We start from the raw sequence: 22452 nt of genomic DNA on the forward strand, positions 1-22452 counted from the left end.
AAACACATCAAGCAAGGGTTACTCCAAGCGGAGTCTCCCTTTTTTCCAAAAATTGGGCCACACAGACACCCACCCCATCAGTGGCAGCACTTGGGCCCTAGTTGCAAACAGGATGTTTTGATTTGCATCAAGCACATTCAAAAATATGCCATTCTTATCCGTCCCCAGGATGACACCGGGGTAGGTAGCAAAGTATTTCCTGATCCCAGCTCTGTTCATCTTGGCTTCTTTTAAAAACACATCAAGCAAGGGTTACTCCAAGCGGAGTCTCCCTTTTTTTCCCAAAATTGGGCCCCACACACCCACCCATTCAGTGGCAGCAGTTGTGCCCCAGTTGTACACTTCACAGCTAGATTTGCATCAAGCACATTCCAAAATACGCCATTCTTATCCGTCCCCAGGATGACACCGGGGTAGGTAGCAAAGTATTTCCTGATCCCAGCTCTGTTCATCTTGGCTTCTTTTAAAAACACAGCAAGCAAGGGTTACTCCAAGCGGAGTCTCCCTTTTTTTCCCAAAATTGGGCCCCACACACCCACCCATTCAGTGGCAGCAGTTGTGCCCCAGTTGTACACTTCACAGCTACATTTGCATCAAGCACATTCAAAAATACGCCATTCTTATCCGTTCCCAAAATGACACCGGGGTAGGTAGCAAAGTCTTTCCTGATACCAGCTCTGTTCATCTTGGCTTCTTTTAAAAACAATGTAAGCAAGGGTTACTCCAAGCGGAGTCTCCCTTTTTTCCAAAAATTGGGCCACACAGACACCCACCCCATCAGTGGCAGCACTTGGGCCCTAGTTGCAAACAGGATGTTTTGATTTGCATCAAGCACATTCCAAATCCACAAGCATTTACTCTCCCCAGGATGACACAGGGGTAGTAAATTCCTTCTGGATCCATGACTTGTTCATTTTGATGAACGTCAGTCTGTCCACATTGTCACTGGACAGACGCGTGCGCTTATCTGTCAGCACACACCCAGCAGCACTGAATACACGTTCAGAGACAACGCTGGCAGCTGGACACGACAAAATCTCCAAGGCGTAACTGGAGAGCTCTGGCCATTTTTCTATGTTTGAAGCCCAAAAGGAGCAAGGCTCCAGTTGCACAGTCATGGCATCGATGTTCATTTGGAGATACTCCTGTATCATCCTCTCCAGCCGTTGAGTATGTGTCAGACTTGTTGTCTCTGGTGGCCTTGCAAAAGAGGGTCTAAAAAAATTATGAAAAGATTCCATAAAATTGCTGTTACCGGCACCAGATACGGTCCTACTGGTACGGGTAGACTGGTGAAGATGACGAGACCGTCCCATGTTTGTCAAGTTACAACTGGGAGATTCCCTCCCTGCACCTGCACGGTTGTTTGGTGGAAAAGCCGAGCTAAGATCGAGTAACAGCTTCTGCTGATACTCCTGCATACGTGCGTCCCTTTCTATGGCTGGAATTATGTCACAAAATTTGGACTTGTACCGGGGATCTAATAGTGTGGCAATCCAGTAGTCATCATCACTTCTAATTTTGACAATACGACTGTCATGTTGGAGGTAGTGCAACAAGAAGGCACTCATGTGTCTTGCGCAGCCATGCGGACCAAGTCCACGCTGTGTTTGTGGCATAGAGGTGCTACCTGTTCTTTCTTCCTCTGACATCTCCCCCCAACCTCTTTCAACTGAAATTTGACCAAGGTCTCCCTCATCCGCTGAGTCTTCCATGTCCATGGACAGTTCGTCCTCCATTTCTTCATGTTCTCCTGCACCTTGCTCAACATTTCGCCTGCTACTATGCGCCCTTGTCGATCCCTGTTCCCCATGGTCCCATGCCTGCTGCGTTGGTGATGATGAACGTCTGGACCTTGGTGATGTTGTTGTCCCTTGCGCATATGAATCCTCCTGTAGTTCCTCCCCTTCATGTTGTCCCACCCCCTGACTCCGAATAGTGTTTAGCGTGTGCTCCAGCATGTAAATGACTGGAATCGTCATGCTGATAATGGCATTGTCAGAGCTAAACATATTCGTCGCCATGTCGAAACTGTGCAGAAGGGTGCATAGGTCCTTGATCTGAGACCACTCCATCAGGGTGATCTGCCCCACCTCTGCATCTCGTTGGCCCAGGCTATACGTCATGACGTATTGCACCAGGGCTCTGCGGTGCTGCCACAGTCGCTGTAACATGTGGAGAGTTGAATTCCAGCGTGTCGCCACATCGCATTTCAGGCGATGAACCGGCAGGCCGAAAGACTTCTGGAGCGATGCAAGTCGCTCAGCTGCGGCGCTTGAACGCCGGAAGTGAGCAGACAGTTTTCGTGCCCTGTTCAGAAGGCCATCTAGGCCGGGATAGTGTGTTAAAAATTGCTGCACGACAAGGTTCAACACGTGAGCCATACAAGGTACGTGTGTCACCTTGCCCAGGCGAAGGGCCGCACCCAGGTTTGCAGCATTGTCGCACACGGCCTTACCAGGCTGCAGGTTGAGTGGAGACAACCATTTATTAAACTCGGACCGCAGAGCTGACCACAACTCCTCAGCTGTGTGACTCTTATTACCAAGACATGTCAAGCTAAAGACCGCCTGATGCCGTTGCGCTCGGCTGCCAGCATAGTAATGAGGCGTGCGTGATTCCTTCTGCGCAGTGAGAACGCTGGTGGCCTGACCAGGCAGGCTTGGGGCGGAGGTGGAGGACCCAGATGAGGTGGAGGATGCAGAAGCTGTGGCGGAACTTGGACAGACAGAGGATTGACACACAAGTCGTGGGGACGGCAAGACTTGTGCAGCAGACCCTTCACCATCTATCACCATAGTTACCCAGTGCCCAGTCAGCGACATGTAACGTCCCTGTCCATGCTTACTGGTCCAAGTATCGGTGGTGAAATGCACCCGTTGACACACAGAGTTTCTCAAGGAAGCGGTGATGTTGTGTGCGACATGCTGGTGTAGCGCGGGCACACCTTTCTTAGAGAAGTAGTGGCGACTAGGCATCTGGTACTGGGGCACAGCGACAGACATAAGCTCTCTAAAATCATGTGTGTCCACTAGGCGGAAAGGCAGCATTTCGGTAGCCAACAGCTTACAGAGGGATAGAGTCAACCTCTTAGCTTTGTCATGGGTCTGAGGAAGTGGCCTTTTATTTGACCACATCTGAGGGACAGAGATCTGGCTGCTGTGTGTAGACGGTGTTGAGTAGGGTGTCCCTGGAAAAATGCAGGTTTGTGAGGAAAGTTCAGGCGGAGACATGATGTTGCCTTCATCCAACGTTGGTGCTATCGATGTCTGAGAGAGCTGTACACACTCACTTGTTTCCCCTTCCAAACCAACTGACGACCTTACAAGCAAACTGCCTGTTGCGGTTACAGTGGTGGAAGTTTTGCGTGGAAAAACAGGTGTGACAGCTGTCCCCACAGTCCTAGAAGATGAAGAGCGCGCGGATGCACTGGAAGGGGCGGGCGGTGGATGGTTCGCTCCGCTAGCCGGCATTGCAGCACGGTGAGCTTCCCACCGCGACTTATGATATTTATTCATGTGACGATTCATGGAAGAAGTTGTCAAACTGCTGAGGTTTTGACCTCTACTAACAGAATCATGACAAATGTTACATATCACATGAGTTGGGCGATCTTTTTCGATGTGAAAAAAGGCCCAGGCTAGGCAAGGCTTAGAGGCCATGCGACCTGTTGATCCACCCCGAATAATGCTCATAGGCAGAGTGGTGGCTGAGGATGCAGTTGTAGACGTGCTACCAGTGCTCCGACTCTGTCCAGGAAGGCGCAAGGTAACTTCGTCGTCGGTTGCATCCTCCTCCACCGCCTCTGTTGACCTCCTCGAGTGCCTGACTGGGGGTTGACAGTAGGTGGGATCTAGAACGTCATCATCAATTGTTGTGTTTGCACTCCCCTCCCCCTCAGACCGAGCCTCTTCTTGCCCTGACCGAATATTTAAGTTGTCATCCCAATCGGGTATCTGAGTCTCATCTTCATCAGTATGTTCCTCATTGTCTATAACCACAGGTGTTACAGTTTGTGACAAAGGGTCAACATTATGCTCAGAAACTTGGTCCTCACGGCCTGAATCTGAGTCACAAAGGTTCTGGGCATCACTGCAGACCATTTCCTGTTCTGTACTCACTGTAGCTTGGGAGCAGACCTCTGATTCCCAGGCTATAGTGTGACTGAACAGCTCTGCAGACTCAGCCATCTCAGTTCCACCATACTGTGCAGGGCTGATGGAGACTTCAGAGCTGGGAGAAATCAAGTGTGATTGGGATGACAACTCAGAGGAATGGTGTTTTTTGGATGCGGTACTTGAAGTGGCTGAGAGGGCACTTGTTGGACCACTTGAGATCCATTCAAGCATTTTCCTTTTTTGCCCATCATCTACCTTTGTTCCTCTTGTTCGTGTCCGTAATAAAGGGAGCACATCGGATTGTCCACAATAAGTAGTAGACATCTTACTTTTGCTAGTAGATGGTCTATCTTCAGCAGATGATAATGGAGCTTTGCCACCTTCCCCACTGACAAAACCTTTTTTGCCTTTTCCACCACGCCTCTTCCCCTTTCCACCAGCATCTGTCATTTTGCCACTCATGTTGATTGCGACAAGATTGTGGACTGAAAATGTGGTAGTAAAAATTGAGAGGTGGTGAAGATTGCAGTGGTGGTCTAGCTTTATTAACAGCAGAATAATAAAGAATAAATATCCCTGACAATGTAACTTAGTTATAATTCGTTGGAGTGTGCAACGCAGGCAGACGTGCTGCAAATGTCTTTGCACTAGTGGGACTATAGCAAAGTCCAATAGCCACGTATAGGATGCCACTAGGTACACTGAGTGTGTGCTAGTATAATGGCTTAGTTATAATTAGTTGGAGTGTGCAACGCAGGCAGATGCGCTCTGCAAATGTCTTGGCACTAGTGGGACTATAGCAAAGTCCAATAGCCACGTATAGGATGCCACTAGGTACACTGAGTGTGTGCTAGTATAATGGCTTAGTTATAATTAGTTGGAGTGTGCAACGCAGGCAGACGTGCTGCAAATGTCTTGGCACTAGTGGGACTATAGCAAAGTCCAATAGCCACGTATAGGCTGCCACTAGGTACACTGAGTGTTTGCTAGTATAATGGCTTAGTTATAATTAGTTGGAGTGTGCAACGCAGGCAGACGTGCTGCAAATGTCTTGGCACTAGTGGGACTATAGCAAAGTCCAATAGCCACGTATAGGATGCCACTAGGTACACTGAGTGTGTGCTAGTATAATGGCTTAGTTATAATTAGTTGGAGTGTGCAACGCAGGCAGACGTGCTGCAAATGTCTTGGCACTAGTGGGACTATAGCAAAGTCCAATAGCCACGTATAGGATGCCACTAGGTACACTGAGTGTGTGCTAGTATAATGGCTTAGTTATAATTAGTTGGAGTGTGCAACGCAGGCAGATGCGCTCTGCAAATGTCTTGGCACTAGTGGGACTATAGCAAAGTCCAATAGCCACGTATAGGATGCCACTAGGTACACTGAGTGTGTGCTAGTATAATGGCTTAGTTATAATTAGTTGGAGTGTGCAACGCAGGCAGACGTGCTGCAAATGTCTTGGCACTAGTGGGACTATAGCAAAGTCCAATAGCCACGTATAGGATGCCACTAGGTACACTGAGTGTTTGCTAGTATAATGGCTTAGTTATAATTAGTTGGAGTGTGCAACGCAGGCAGACGTGCTGCAAATGTCTTTGCACTAGTGGGACTATAGCAAAGTCCAATAGCCACGTATAGGATGCCACTAGGTACACTGAGTGTGTGCTAGTATAATGGCTTAGTTATAATTAGTTGGAGTGTGCAACGCAGGCAGATGCGCTCTGCAAATGTCTTGGCACTAGTGGGACTATAGCAAAGTCCAATAGCCACGTATAGGATGCCACTAGGTACACTGAGTGTGTGCTAGTATAATGGCTTAGTTATAATTAGTTGGAGTGTGCAACGCAGGCAGATGCGCTCTGCAAATGTCTTGGCACTAGTGGGACTATAGCAAAGTCCAATAGCCACGTATAGGATGCCACTAGGTACACTGAGTGTGTGCTAGTATAATGGCTTAGTTATAATTAGTTGGAGTGTGCAACGCAGGCAGACGTGCTGCAAATGTCTTGGCACTAGTGGGACTATAGCAAAGTCCAATAGCCACGTATAGGATGCCACTAGGTACACTGAGTGTGTGCTAGTATAATGGCTTAGTTATAATTAGTTGGAGTGTGCAACGCAGGCAGACGTGCTGCAAATGTCTTTGCACTAGTGGGACTATAGCAAAGTCCAATAGCCACGTATAGGATGCCACTAGGTACACTGAGTGTGTGCTAGTATAATGGCTTAGTTATAATTAGTTGGAGTGTGCAACGCAGGCAGATGCGCTCTGCAAATGTCTTGGCACTAGTGGGACTATAGCAAAGTCCAATAGCCACGTATAGGATGCCACTAGGTACACTGAGTGTGTGCTAGTATAATGGCTTAGTTATAATTAGTTGGAGTGTGCAACGCAGGCAGACGTGCTGCAAATGTCTTGGCACTAGTGGGACTATAGCAAAGTCCAATAGCCACGTATAGGATGCCACTAGGTACACTGAGTGTTTGCTAGTATAATGGCTTAGTTATAATTAGTTGGAGTGTGCAACGCAGGCAGACGTGCTGCAAATGTCTTGGCACTAGTGGGACTATAGCAAAGTCCAATAGCCACGTATAGGATGCCACTAGGTACACTGAGTGTTTGCTAGTATAATGGCTTAGTTATAATTAGTTGGAGTGTGCAACGCAGGCAGACGTGCTGCAAATGTCTTGGCACTAGTGGGACTATAGCAAAGTCCAATAGCCACGTATAGGATGCCACTAGGTACACTGAGTGTGTGCTAGTATAATGGCTTAGTTATAATTAGTTGGAGTGTGCAACGCAGGCAGATGCGCTCTGCAAATGTCTTGGCACTAGTGGGACTATAGCAAAGTCCAATAGCCACGTATAGGATGCCACTAGGTACACTGAGTGTGTGCTAGTATAATGGCTTAGTTATAATTAGTTGGAGTGTGCAACGCAGGCAGACGTGCTGCAAATGTCTTGGCACTAGTGGGACTATAGCAAAGTCCAATAGCCACGTATAGGATGCCACTAGGTACACTGAGTGTTTGCTAGTATAATGGCTTAGTTATAATTAGTTGGAGTGTGCAACGCAGGCAGACGTGCTGCAAATGTCTTTGCACTAGTGGGACTATAGCAAAGTCCAATAGCCACGTATAGGATGCCACTAGGTACACTGAGTGTGTGCTAGTATAATGGCTTAGTTATAATTAGTTGGAGTGTGCAACGCAGGCAGATGCGCTCTGCAAATGTCTTGGCACTAGTGGGACTATAGCAAAGTCCAATAGCCACGTATAGGATGCCACTAGGTACACTGAGTGTGTGCTAGTATAATGGCTTAGTTATAATTAGTTGGAGTGTGCAACGCAGGCAGACGTGCTGCAAATGTCTTTGCACTAGTGGGACTATAGCAAAGTCCAATAGCCACGTATAGGATGCCACTAGGTACACTGAGTGTGTGCTAGTATAATGGCTTAGTTATAATTAGTTGGAGTGTGCAACGCAGGCAGATGCGCTCTGCAAATGTCTTGGCACTAGTGGGACTATAGCAAAGTCCAATAGCCACGTATAGGATGCCACTAGGTACACTGAGTGTTTGCTAGTATAATGGCTTAGTTATAATTAGTTGGAGTGTGCAACGCAGGCAGACGTGCTGCAAATGTCTTGGCACTAGTGGGACTATAGCAAAGTCCAATAGCCACGTATAGGATGCCACTAGGTACACTGAGTGTGTGCTAGTATAATGGCTTAGTTATAATTAGTTGGAGTGTGCAACGCAGGCAGATGCGCTCTGCAAATGTCTTGGCACTAGTGGGACTATAGCAAAGTCCAATAGCCACGTATAGGATGCCACTAGGTACACTGAGTGTGTGCTAGTATAATGGCTTAGTTATAATTAGTTGGAGTGTGCAACGCAGGCAGATGCGCTCTGCAAATGTCTTGGCACTAGTGGGACTAAAGCAAAGTCCAATAGCCACGTATAGGATGCCACTAGGTACACTGAGTGTTTGCTAGTATAATGGCTTAGTTATAATTAGTTGGAGTGTGCAACGCAGGCAGATGCGCTCTGCAAATGTCTTGGCACTAGTGGGACTATAGCAAAGTCCAATAGCCACGTATAGGATGCCACTAGGTACACTGAGTGTGTGCTAGTATAATGGCTTAGTTATAATTAGTTGGAGTGTGCAACGCAGGCAGACGTGCTGCAAATGTCTTGGCACTAGTGGGACTATAGCAAAGTCCAATAGCCACGTATAGGATGCCACTAGGTACACTGAGTGTGTGCTAGTATAATGGCTTAGTTATAATTAGTTGGAGTGTGCAACGCAGGCAGACGTGCTGCAAATGTCTTGGCACTAGTGGGACTATAGCAAAGTCCAATAGCCACGTATAGGATGCCACTAGGTACACTGAGTGTGTGCTAGTATAATGGCTTAGTTATAATTAGTTGGAGTGTGCAACGCAGGCAGACGTGCTGCAAATGTCTTGGCACTAGTGGGACTATAGCAAAGTCCAATAGCCACGTATAGGTTGCCACTAGGTACACTGAGTGTTTGCTAGTAAAATTGCTTAGTTTAAAAAAGTTGTAGTGTGCAATGCAGGCAGACGTGCTCTGCAAATGTCTTTGCACTAGTGGGACTATAGCAAAGTCCAATAGCCACGTATAGGATGCCACTAGGTACACTGAATGTTTGCTAGTATAATGGCTTACTTAGAATGAGTTGGAGTGTGCAGAGGACAAGAGGGTACAGTGGCAGGATTGTGGTGCTCTGGGTAGAGGAATGGAAGCCTGCCTTTCTATTCCCTCCTAATGGTGAAATGCAGGGAGGAAATCCCTGACCTGGGCTACACAGACGCTGTTGCTGTTTGCAGGACCTGTCACTTATGGCTCTCTGACCCTGCCGCTTTGAGCCCTTAAAAGGACTGCTAGAATGTGCTCTCCCTAAGCTGTCTAACGCTGTGTATGCAGCGCATACAGCTGTATCGGCTATAGGACTCAGGAGGACGGAGCTGCGACACTGATGTCTGACACCAAAGACGCAGAAGGCAGATAATGGCGTTCGTGAAGAAAATGTCCGGTTTTATAATGCAGGGACATGTGACATGCAGATCCTATCACACATGCCGTTGCTTCTCTGGCTCAAAGTCCACTTAGGTGTGTGTGTGTCTGTGATTGGCTGACATGCTGGCCCGCCCCACAAGACGCGCGCGCTTAAGGAAGGAAGACAAGAAAAAAAAAAAAAAAATGGCGATCGCCATTATAGAAACAGCAGTGATCTGAAGGCGCTGTTCACGCACACTATACACTGAAATGTGATAGTGTAAGTCACTCTGTGAATCAAACTATTATTACAGCAGAAACCAAGCTAGGATTTAGCTGTTTTTTGGCTGCTAGAACCGTTCTCGAACGTTTCTAGAACTATCGAGCTTTTGCAAAAAGCTCGAGTTCTAGTTCGATCTAGAACATGCCCCAAAATCACTCGAGCCGCGAACTGGAGAACCACGAACCACGAACCGCGCTCAACTCTAGTCCCAAAGCCTACAAATGTATAACAGACAGACACTACCCATTAGAGTTCTGTTTCCAGATAAAGCTAATGGTAATACAGCTTCAATTACAACATCTCATTATTCAAGACAGACATGGAACAATCTCACCCATGTGTTTGTGTCCAAGGTAGAGTTCCTCCTGTCCTTAAACCAGAGCCATCTGAAGGGAGCGTGAGAGAGGCACACTCTGTCCCTGTCACGGTATTATAGTCCTCTCTACCCCAGAGCTCCCGTCCTTACAAGGGCAGTCCACAGCTAATGCTATCCATAACTGACCCAGTTTTTTGGACCCATGCGTCTCCCGACACGTTTCGACCTAAAGTCTTTCAGGGGAGTCAGCATACGCGTGAAAGTATTTGTTGGACTATACAGCTACCCAACCAATTCTCTGATGTTAGTGGAAATAAAATTACTGTACCTTAATTTGTATAAGCCGTACAGCTACCAAATATACTAGAAAACAATTGGAGTAAAATAACCACATATCACCATCACATGGTGACTGAAAAATAGCAACATGAACCCACTGCAATGAGACTAATAATACCATGGGCACGGCAATAAAAGGCACTTACAGTGGTAATGCAAAGTTGGAGCCAAGTTTTGATAATTATGCATCTTATTTTTACAAATGGCAGCTCCATTATACTAATATATTCTATTTCATTAAGGTTTTGGTGGATTGTTATCTGCCTTTTTTTCTGTAATGGCTCCTGTGACCTTTCGAGGCTTCTACACATTCCACACATTCTAATGCAGGATCACAAACTTTGAACAGCGCTGCTAGCAATAATAACATAACAATACCCAGATATTTCCAGTCTATACAGCCTGGTATTTTGTGGGAGCCCGAGAGATATTCTATAAAATGATACATAATAGTATAATATACCTTACTGAGATTAGTGATGAAGGAGGCTCTTTGTCCTTGTGAAGTATTATGATAAGCTGAATTCGAGGACAGCTTCAATCGCATTTCCATATATTTTACATTCTAGACAGCAATTGTTAAAGCAAAAATTCTTATTCTGACTGGCATACAGTAGCTCGTAACTTAGAATTAGTTTTATTGCATAGTTTCTTTTTATACTTATTCCTAGAATTTAGTATTTAAAGGATACTATTAAAGTTAAAAAAAAACAAACAAACCCCACGGGTAATGCTTTTATTTTTTGTGTTGTTTTGTAGGTTATTTCATATATAGTTATGTATGGCAATAAAATCTGCCGACGTCCTGTTAACCCTGTTGTTAATCGCAAAATATATAAGTAAAACTACCCTACTTGAACGTTAAAGTATAACAGCTATGTATGCTCATATGCTTATCCTGTTATTTAATTGACATTATTTTCTGTGGGGGATTGGCTATATACATTTAAAAAACGCTGGGGGTGCCATATGGAGCAGTTTTAGGGTTTCCTGTTAGAGATCAAAACTGTAATGCTGCTGTCTGGCAATTCTGTGGAGGAATAAGGTGCAAAGGGTAAAATCACTGTTATAATTCAGGTAATACCTGTCTTTCTTAATACCATATACTGTGTGTTTCGTTCTATTGCTTCTATTCTGGGTGTGCAGTTGCAATCATGAAGGCTATCCAGAAACAAAGCAATAACTAATCACAGTACATTCATGGTGAACAAAACTGGCCTGATATCTACGTGCAGGTATTCCGAGCATCATTCAGCTCAAAATCCTTTATTTTTACTCTCGTCTCATTGGTGCATCAGTTGTAAAGCTTTCACACATTTGATACCCACTAGTAATTATCAATTAGCAATTCATGGCATTGAAACTCAGATCCTCTGTTTAATTCTGGAAAACCTTCATTTATGGTGGGACTGCAGCTCATTCACAGTTTCTCCAGACACTTTGACAATTTCCATACCTAGCCTGTTACAGATCATCTTTGGTCAGGGGACTTGTGATAGTCAGACCCCTACTCATGTCATACTTCTTGAACATAGGCCATGGTGGAGTATACTTGGATATCCACCAGTGCGTCACATCAAACCTGTTTTGTACCCATAAATGTCATATTAGTTTATTAGTAAAGTTGAGTAGTTTTATTGTAGGTTACAAAAACATTGTAAAATGTCTAAACAGTTTATTCTTTTTGACTGTTTATGGAATATGATTATACCAATTGTATTTTTAACATTAACAAGAACTATTAATAAATCTACTAAAAAAAAAAATTACAAATAAAATACCAACAAAGCATAGACAGTAATGTAGACTATTGTGTCCGTTTAGCCCCGGTAACCAAGCACGGATTGTATGACCAATAGCAGCAGTATGTCCAAATATATTGTGTAATGCTCAAGGGCCTGGTATAGTGGCAGCGAGCGGGATTACAGGCCCCACTGGACCACAGGGGAACCCGTCACTGGACCACAGGGGAACCCACCTTTAGTGGGAGGGGGGCCAGATACCACTCCCAGGGCAGTGACCGGGACTCTAGCAGCTGACCCCGTATGGGCAGTTGACTGACTAAGGAATAGACAGGTACAGGCAGGCTGGACAGGCGGGCACAGACAGGAATTTTCGGTATGGCAGGGATAGACAGGTATGGGAAGGCAGGTACTGGAAACAGACACAGGGATAACAGGACCTGACAAATAGGTAGCAGACTGGTAGTCTGACTAACTGAATGTATTGCGCAGCACCTACCCTAATGGGAGGATGCCTTTAATACACAGTGCCTCTTGGCTGTAGGCTGAGAGGCATTTCCGGAAAAATGGCAAGCCGGCCCTTTAAGAGGAGGACCGGTGTGTGCACATCTTCGGTATACTCCTGGGAACCCTGTGTGGCAAGTACAGGGCCCGGGAGGGGAAGGAGGCAGCAGCACACATGGATGGCTGGCTGGGGGAGGACACTGCCCGGCCAGGGCGGTGAATACATCAGCATTAGAGATGAGCGGTTTCATCAAGGCTCTGTTCACCAGCAACAAACAAGCCTAGCTCCACAGGCTTGAGCTTGACCCAAACAAGTCACTGATTGGCAGTTTGAGTCTTCACCCACATACAGCTAGCCATAGGCAGATCTCTTCCGGGGGTGGGCAGGCGGGCTTTTTCAGACACTTTTTTTTTTTTTTCTTTTTCTTGGTGCATACTACATATGATCACGCTGTTGTTACCCCCAGAGTGCACCGTTCAAACACTGCAACCGGCTCTCACTGGCCTCAGCACCAAGTGTACCCAAGCACAGCTTTGCTTTCGCAAGTTTTGTTTCCACATAAAGCATCCGAACTCCGAACCTTGATTTTTCACTCATTGCTAGTCGGCATCTCTGCGGAGACGCCGTCTCTGTAAAGCATTCATAAATTGGTAGGAATGTATGCTTGTATTAACAATACACATCTAATATTGCAACTTGCGGATGGTAACTTGAGCTTTAGTTTGTACAGTGGATCTAAAAGATGCAATAGACCTGACAATTGTGTTATCTACATGAGCCATGTGAGTGTGCCAGTAATTGCACTGCTCACCTTGTAATTAAGTGCATACAGACACCAGTTGGCATTTTTGAGGGATCAATATCTGGAAATCACAAGAAAATTTGCTATGCCGTAAAAGTGAGAAAAAATCTCAAACCACATAATTTTAATAAAACAAGTGCCAACCTGCATTATCACTGGCCGCTAAATTTAAGGGAGATCTCCAGGGCTTTATATTGATGGCCCATTTTTAGGATAGGTAATCAATATCAGGTCACCAGGGGTGTGACAAACCACACCAACATCTGTTCTGGTGGCAGAAGGCTGTGGTCATCTGCAGAGCGGAAAAGCACAGTGCCATCATCTGTATAGTGGCTGCAGCTGGGTACTGCAAATCCAGTCTTATTCATTTGTATAATCCCGATGTGCAAGACCCGGCTACCTCCACAATAATGTTGATGAAGCTGTGTAGCTCCACAACTGATCACATTTATTGGTTGCCATCAATCGGAACAGCTGATCCGTGGGGTTAGTCACGTGTTCCACCCCCTTCTGATCTGATATGGATGACCTATCCTTGGGTTAGGCCATCAATATAAAAGGACTAGACAACTCCTTTTTAACTATATGTGGAATAACATACAATTAAAATGTCTATGAAATATTTGGATCCACAAGGTTACCATCAGCTAATTCCAACTATCTGTGGACTAATATATAATCTGTGCATCCATATTATTGCATTCAGTTACATTCTGCAGTGTCGATATACTAGCTCGGACTTTTTATTGCTGATCAGCATTATGAGTGTCTCGCAATGATGATTTAATAATCATAATTCCCCTTGGTCTGGTATCCCAAGTAATATTTAAAATCGTGTTCAAAACAACATTTTTAATCGTATTTCATGTAGAGTTTTTACGTGTAGCGTCAATGCAATTCTAACATATATTCCTACTAACATTAGGATGAGTGTGTATACAGTGCCTACAAGTAGTATTCAACCCCCTGCAGATTTAGCAGGTTTGATAAGATGCAAATAAGTTAGAGCCTGCAAACTTCAAACAAGAGCAGGATTTATTAACAGATGCATAAATCTTACAAACCAACAAGTTATGTTGCTCAGTTAAATTTTAATACATTTTCAACATAAAAGTGTGGATCAATTATTATTCAACCCCTAGGTTTAATATTTTGTGGAATAACCCTTGTTTGCAATTACAGCTAATAATCGTCTTTTAGAAGACCTGATCAGGCCGGCACAGGTCTCTGGAGTTATCTTGGCCCACTCCTCCATGCAGATCTTCTCCAAGTTATCTAGGTTCTTTGGGTGTCTCATGTGGACTTTAATCTTGAGCTCCTTCCACAAGTTTTCAATTGGGTTAAGGTCAGGAGACTGACTAGGCCACTGCAACACCTTGATTTTTTCCCTCTTGAACCAGGCCTTGGTTTTCTTGGCTGTGTGCTTTGGGTCGTTGTCTTGTTGGAAGATGAAATGACGACCCATCTTAAGATCCTTGATGGAGGAGCGGAGGTTCTTGGCCAAAATCTCCAGGTAGGCCGTGCTATCCATCTTCCCATGGATGCGGACCAGATGGCCAGGCCCCTTGGCTGAGAAACAGCCCCACAGCATGATGCTGCCACCACCATGCTTGAATGTAGGGATGGTATTCTTGGGGTCGTATGCAGTTCCATCCAGTCTCCAATTGTCACGTGTGTGGTTGGCACCAAAGATCTCGATCTTGGTCTCATCAAACCAGAGAACCTTGAACCAGTCTGTCTCAGAGTCCTCCAAGTGATCATGAGCAAACTGTAGACGAGCCTTGACATGACTCTCTGAAAGTAAAGGTACCTTACGGGCTCGTCTGGAACGGAGACCATTGCGGTGGAGTACGTTACTTATGGTATTGACTGAAACCAATGTCCCCACTGCCATCAGATCTTCCCAGAGCTCCTTCCTTGTTGTCCTTGGGTTAGCCTTGACTCTTCGGACAAGCCTGGCCTCGGCACGGGAGGAAACTTTCAAAGGCTGTCCAGGCCGTGGAAGGCTAACAGTAGTTCCATAAGCCTTCCACTTCCGGATGATGCTCCCAACAGTGGAGACAGGTAGGCCCAACGCCTTGGAAAGGGTTTTGTACCCCTTGCCAGCCTTGTGACCCTCCACGATCTTGTCTCTGATGGCCTTGGAATGCTCCTTTGTCTTTCCCATGTTGACCATGTATGAGTGCTGTTCACAAGTTTGGGGAGGGTCTTAATTAGTCAGAAAAGGCTGGAAAAAGAGATAATTAATCCAAACATGTGAAGCTCATTGTTCTTTGTGCCTGAAATACTTCTTAATACTTTAGGGGAACCAAACAGAATTCTGGTGGTTTGAGGGGTTGAATAATAAATGACCCTCTGAATAAACTTTTCACAATTTAAAAAAAAGAAATAACATTCTTTTTTGCTGCAGTGCATTTCACACTTCCAGGCTGATCTACAGTCCAAATGTCACAATGGCAAGTTTATTCCGAATGTGTAACCCTGCTATATCTGCAGGGGGTTGAATACTACTTGTAGGCACTGTGTGTGTGTGTGTGTGTGTGTGTGTGTGTGTGTGTGTGTGTGTATGTATGTATGTATGTATGTATGTATGTATGTATGTATGTGTATATATATATATATATATATATATATATATAATATATATATATATATATATATATATATATATATATATATATATATATATATATAATATGTATATGTATATATGTGTGTGTGTATATATATATATATATATATATATATATATATATATATATAATATATATACACATATATACATACACATATGTATATATATAATGTATATGTGTCTATATATATGTATATATGTATATATATATGTATATATGTATATAATATAGACTGTATGTGTATATATGTGTCTGTGTGTGTATATATAGATGTGTGTGTGTACGTATATATGTATGTATGTGTGTGTATATATATATATATATATATATATATTATATAGTGAGATTGCACCCAGTTCGCACACCGCAACATGGGGGTTTTACTCGCATTTGCTGCGATGCGAGGTAGCTTAGGAGAACACACAGTTCAAATAAAGTCCAGCAGTTTATTAATCAAGACATAAACTGCACACAGAAAAAGGACACACTGCTTACTGGCAATCATACTCAGTTTTCCAGTCCGTTAATTCAGCGGTTCGCCTGCACAGGCTTGGATCTACTTTCCTCAGTGGAGTCCAGAGAGGTCTCAATACCTCCGTGCACTGGAGCAGCCTCTCCACACAGGCTACTTTTCATACACACTCTGCCTCCTGGTAGTCTCTCAGTCTGGCTCCTGCCAGTTTCTCAACACAGGCTGACTTCCTTCAGCTGTGTTCCATCCAGAGGCTTCCACCTCTCAGAGATTAGCAAACTCTCTCCATCTCAGAGGCTGCTTCTCTTGCAGTGCTGCTCCTCACACTGCTCACAGACTCCACACCATCTGCCATGTGTCAAATAGATTCTATTAAAAAAAAAAAATGTGGCCTGTCGGACACATGTCAAAACACACCCATGGGCAGGGTATGTTGGTGGCCAGAACCACCCACCCACCTCCTTAGCCACCTGTGAACCTGCCCTGAGAATACCTTAGCAGAAACATGTGGCACTACAAGTAACAGCATGGAACACCAGGTTCACACCACTTATGTGGTACATACCGGCCATTAGCAATATAGCCGGTTCCCATCTTACAATATATTCTATAGGATGTAGTACTGCTATTGGCCATTCAATCCGGGTTTGCTTATATGTACCCAGTAGTCTACATTCCTGTTCATGTGTTTGTATTTTATTGTAATTTTTTTTATTTTATTGTTTCTTTAATCTTAATAAATTATCCTTTTTTTTTCTCATTTCCCTAAGGCTAGGTGCACACTACCGTTAAATTGTATCAGTCACAATCCGCTGCTCTGGTAAACAACGGAATCCGTTCAGCGGATTCCGTTATTCCCATAGACTTGCATGAGCGGCGGATTGTGACTGATGATGCTGCGTTGCACCCTCTGACCAACTGATCAGTTGTGGAACGACTGACCGTGGGGCGGAAGAAACGCAGCCTGTAACGTTTTTTGAGCAGCGCAATCCGTAGGATTTCGCTGCGCATGCTCTCTCTGGCTCCCTGCACCCATAACCAGGATACACATCGGGTTACCACGCAATGCGCTTTGGTTAGTTACCAGATATTTACACTGGTTACTTGTGCAGGGAGCCAGCCCTAAGCGGTGTACGCTGGTAACCAGTGTAAATATCGGGTATCCAAGCAAAGTGCTTTGCTTTTAGTTACCCGATATTTACCCTGGATACGTGTGCAGGGAGGTGGACACTTCACCACTCGGCTCCGCCCCCTCCCGCACTCTACGTGTATACACACACACACACACACTTGTCCCCAGCCCTGCAGTCCCCGCGGCACTGACGTCCTCAGCGCCACGGCCCCGCTCGGCTTCACCCCCCTCGAACTCCGCCCCCCGCACACAACGGAGTCCGACAATGAATTCTGTTCTTTGTCATCCATTGTACAATGCATCAGTCACGTGTTAAGCAACGCATGTGACTGATGCAAAACAACGGAAATGTGAACCTAGCCTAACGCTTTTTTTTTTTTCAAAATTATATATTCAGATTGTGATTGGGTGCAAAGTTTTGCCAGTGCTCTGTGTTGAGACTAATAATTGCAGTCTTTGTATATTAAGACGTTTTATATCAAAAAGGTTAGCACAACCTTTAGAAGTTTTCTTACTTGAGAATTTAATATTCCTATGAACAGTTCCATTGAATAAGAGCATTTTTCTGAGCTTTTCTACACTAATGAAATGTAAAGTGCGTGATTACATGCCAAATATTCTGTATATTTTTTTGAAATATGTAAGCAAATGTTATAAATCCATTTAATGCTGGAGCTAATGTGCAACTTCCACTACGCCACTACTACATAGCACCATGGATGTGAGTGACCGAGGTGCAACCCATGATATATGCAAGGTGAAAGGAAATAATTTAGACTTTCACAACTTGCTTTGTCGAGTTGCGACAACTTGTATGTTGCTGTGTAACCATACTTGCTTCCATGGTGCTATGTAGCAGTGGTACAATGCAAAATCGCAGTGTAAATTTAGACTAATCCACACATTATCTAGAAATCCCACCTGAGAATCCAACCCTTGAGTTTTTATATCGCAAGTTCATTGAATTAGTCAGGTTCTGATACTTTTTTTTTCTGACTTTCCATAATGTTAAATACACACTCTCATTATGATGTGCGCATGTATTGGTACACACATTGTGTCGTGCATACTGCTGGCATGTGCCTGTTACTTGTGTTGTAGCACAATAAAAAGAAGTTATTGGTGCTTCGTACCCACCAACGGAAATGGGAGTTTTTTCAATTCTGCCATGATTGTACTTTGAGTTCCAGTATATCACAAAAGTGAGCAAAACCTTCACATTTTTGTAAATATTTTATCTTTTCATGAGACAATGCTGTGTGCAGCTTGTATAACAGTCTGAATTTTGTGTGCCCTTAAAATAACTCAACACACAGCTATTAATGTCTAAACCGCTGGCAACAAAAGTGAGTACACCCCTGTGTGAAAATGGCCAAATTGTGACCAAAGTGTCAATATTTTGTGTGGCCACCACTATTTTCAAGCAGTGCCTTAGCTTTCCTGATCATAGAGTTTACTAGAGCTTCACAGGAGCCACTAGAATCCTCTTCCCCTCCTTCATGACGACATTATGGAGCTGGTGGATGTTAGAGACCTTGCACTCGTCCAACTTCTGTTTGAGGATGCCCCACAGACGCTTAACAGGGTTTAGATCTGGAGACATGCTTGCCCAGTCCAGCACCTTTTAACCTCAATTTGTCTAAAAAGTCAGTGGTCGTCTTGGAGGTGTGTTTGAGGTCAGTATCATGATGCAGTACAAAGGGAGGGGATCATGCCCTGCTTCAGTATGTCACTATACATGTTTTCATTCATTGTTCCCTCATTGAAGTGTATCTCCTCACAGCCGGTAGCACTCTTGCACTCCCAAACCATGACACTCCCACCACCATGCTTGACTGTAGGCAAGACACACTTGTCTTTGTACTCCTCAACTGATTGTTGCCACACACACTTGACACCATCTGAGCCAAATAAGATTATCTTGATCTCATCAAACCACAGGACATGGTTCCAGTAATCCATGTCCTTAGTATGATTGTCTTTAGGAAACTGTTTGCTGGCCTTCTTGTGCATTATCTTTAGAAGAGGCTTCTTTCTGGGACAACAGCCATGCACATCAATTTAATGCAGTGTGCAGCATATGGTCTTAGCATTGACAGGCTGGATATCCCCCCCCCTTCCCATACCATTTAATCTCTGCAGCAATCGTATGTCTATTTTGAGAAGACATCCTCTGGACATGGCGCTGAGTACATACACTCATCTTCTTTGACCATGGCGAGGCCAGTTCATAGTGGAACCTGTCTTGTTAATCCTCTGTATGGTCTTGGCCACCGTGCTGCAGCTCAGTTTCAGGGTGCTGGTGATCTTCTTATTGCCTATACCATCTTCTATATAATTTATTTCACTTCAGTTTAGGATTCACAGTCACATAGCTCAGTACTCCTGTTTAGTGTCTTCTGCGCTGCTGCTCTTGTTTGTGTGCTGTAGAGAAATGAGAAAATAAATCCATCTCTCTAGAAACATGAGACTAAATGACATGTAATTAAATTTCCGTATGGTCTTGGCCACCATGCTGTAGCTCAGTTTTAGCCTAGGCCATCTTTATGTAGAGCAAACAATTCTTTTTTTCAGATGGATTACAGTGACCAGTATGAGAGAGTGTGAGTGAGAACACCAAATATAACACACCTGCTCCTCAATCACACCTGAGACTTTGTAACACTAATGAGTCACATAAAACCAGGGAGAGAAAATGGATCATTGGGAACAATTTGGCTATTTTCACTTAGAAGTGTACCCACTTTTGTTGGCAGCGGTTTAGAACCTGTCAGGTTCCCAATACCCTCCAACCCAGCAGTGCTCATGGCCCCTTTGGGCATGATTTCCATAAACCGGTGTCATTGCCAGATCCTAGAAACCTTGTCATTGCACCTCCAAAAGCATGGAGGAAGTGGCCCGGCTTCATTAGGTTCACTGCACATGACTGGAAGTTCAGAAGACTGCTCACGTACATGGATTCTGAACTTCTGGTCATGTGCAGTGCACCTAATGCACCCGGGAAGGCACATCGACACAGCCAAAATGAGCCGCGCGCATGAGCAAGATTTCCAGGAGCTCGCGGTGACTCAAGCTCGTGGAAAACATGTTATCATGCCCACAGGAGCGTGCTAACCTGGGAAAAGAGCCGACTAGTCAGGGGATCTAACGCCCCTGCAACTAGTCACAGGCATAATTAGCATAGGGACATTGAGGTTTAAAAGTAGTTTTTTAAACGTTCATTTTTGTGAATTGCTTTATGCAGGGCTGGTAAGGGAGGGAATTTGAGCATACAGCCGTGAATGCTGCTGGGTTGGAAGGGTATAGGGGACCTGACAGGTTCCTTTTACTGGCTCTATATTGAGTTATTTAGAGGGCACACTAAATTTACACTGTTATGTAATCTGTACGCTGACGACTTTACATTGTATCAAAGTATCATATCTTCAGTGTTGTCCCATAAAAAGATACAATGAAATATTTACAAAACTGCGAAGGGTGTACTCACTTTTGTGATATACTGTATATTTTTGTTTTGTTTTGTTTTTAAAGCTGTTTGTTGGAAAAAAAAACGTGTGGTTCCGCATCTGTGTACTTGTGTATAATGTGCATTTATCATGAAATTGATACCTTGTATTCAACCAAGGAAATTGTAGCCTTAAGATTGCGGCTTTAGGTCTGAAATAGATAAAATAACTTTTGCTGAGACATGAAATCATTTTTGTGAACTGGTTAAATGAACATGGTCTTTTCCTGTCACCTTTTGTTCTAGGCTTATGGGATGTCTGCACTGCCTTTAAACTTGATTAAAGGTACAAGAAATGTACATTATGAACGTTTGGAAAACACAGACGATATTGAAGAAGTGAATCTGGAAATTGAAAGGCTTAGATCAAAGGTAAGAGCCTCACGTATTCTTATATTACCTTCAACATTTGATAATGTTTTACTCCTATTGATGTTATCAAGCAGTGAGTCTTATGTAAAACTCATCCAACATCTGAAACTGTTTGCTTTTATAATCAGAGGCAGTAGTCTGTTTATAAAATATCATAAAAAATAAATGTACACCCATATATATATTTCTACCAGTTATATTTCTACCCCCTAGCACCTCTTCATTTGAATAGGAGCAGAGCTGAATTGGTGGAAAAGTCATTGTAGTGGGAAGAGTAGAGCTGCTGAGCTCCATGATTGGGTGGAACAGCTGAGCTCCATGATTGGGTGGAACAGCTAAAATTTAAAGCAAAACCGTTGTTTTAAAGGGAACCGGTCACCAGATTTTTACCTATTAAAGCAAAAGTACCACCTTCTGCAGCTCCTGGGCTGCATTCTATGAAGGTGGACCTTGTTGCTGGCCCCCTTTTCAGATCTTCAAAACAACTTAATAAAATATTATCTTTTTGTATGCAAATTAGTTTGGTTGGCCAGATGGGCGGGCTCTAATTTACCTTCTATCCCCCTCCTGCCACTGTTCGCCATCTCCAAGTTTTGATTTGCATGGATGACGACTGCCCCATCATCCTCCACGCTGATGCCGAAGTCTCGTGCAGGCGCAGGTAGAAGAGGCCACTGTCGCGTGCCTGAGCAGAAACTATCCCTCACACACGCTGGTGATGTATTTGCGCAGGTTCGAGATTATAAGCGGGTACTAGGATGACGCTGGTGAGGTCATGCACAGCACCACCCATATTTTTGAGCCTGCGGAAATACATCACCGGTGCGCGAGAGGGATAATTTCTGCTCAGGCCCGCGATAGTGGCCTGTGCTAACTGCGCCTGCGTGAGACTTCGGCATCAGCGTGGAGGATGATGGGGCCGTCTTCATGCACGCAAATCAAGCCTGGGGGACCGCAAACAGCGGCAGGAGGGGGGACAGAAGGCGAAATAGAGACCACCCATCTGGCCAACCAAACTAATTTGCATGCAAAAAGGTAATATTTTATAAAATTGTTTTGGAGATCTGAAAAGGGGGCCAGCAACAAGGTGCACCTTCATAGAATGCAGCCCAGGAGCTGCAGAAGGAGGTATTTTTGGTTGCATAGGGAAAAATCTGGTGACAGGTTCCCTTTAATTTGTATTTCATGAATCAATAGGACACA

General features: G+C 44.4%; 1 protein-coding gene across 2 annotated transcripts in view; it reads left to right on the forward strand.

The window, feature by feature from the left end:
* Window positions 1-22452, forward strand: part of LMBRD1 (LMBR1 domain containing 1) — a 298140-nt gene that overhangs the window by 164997 nt on the left and 110691 nt on the right. For both annotated transcript variants that reach the window (XM_075338441.1, XM_075338442.1), the window contains one exon: window positions 21124-21249. In XM_075338441.1, coding sequence (XP_075194556.1) covers window positions 21124-21249 — 126 coding nt within the window. The remainder of the gene's footprint in view (window positions 1-21123; window positions 21250-22452) is intronic.

Source organism: Anomaloglossus baeobatrachus, chromosome 3 (genome assembly GCF_048569485.1).
Source record: "Anomaloglossus baeobatrachus isolate aAnoBae1 chromosome 3, aAnoBae1.hap1, whole genome shotgun sequence".
Classification (NCBI taxonomy): domain Eukaryota; kingdom Metazoa; phylum Chordata; class Amphibia; order Anura; family Aromobatidae; genus Anomaloglossus; species Anomaloglossus baeobatrachus.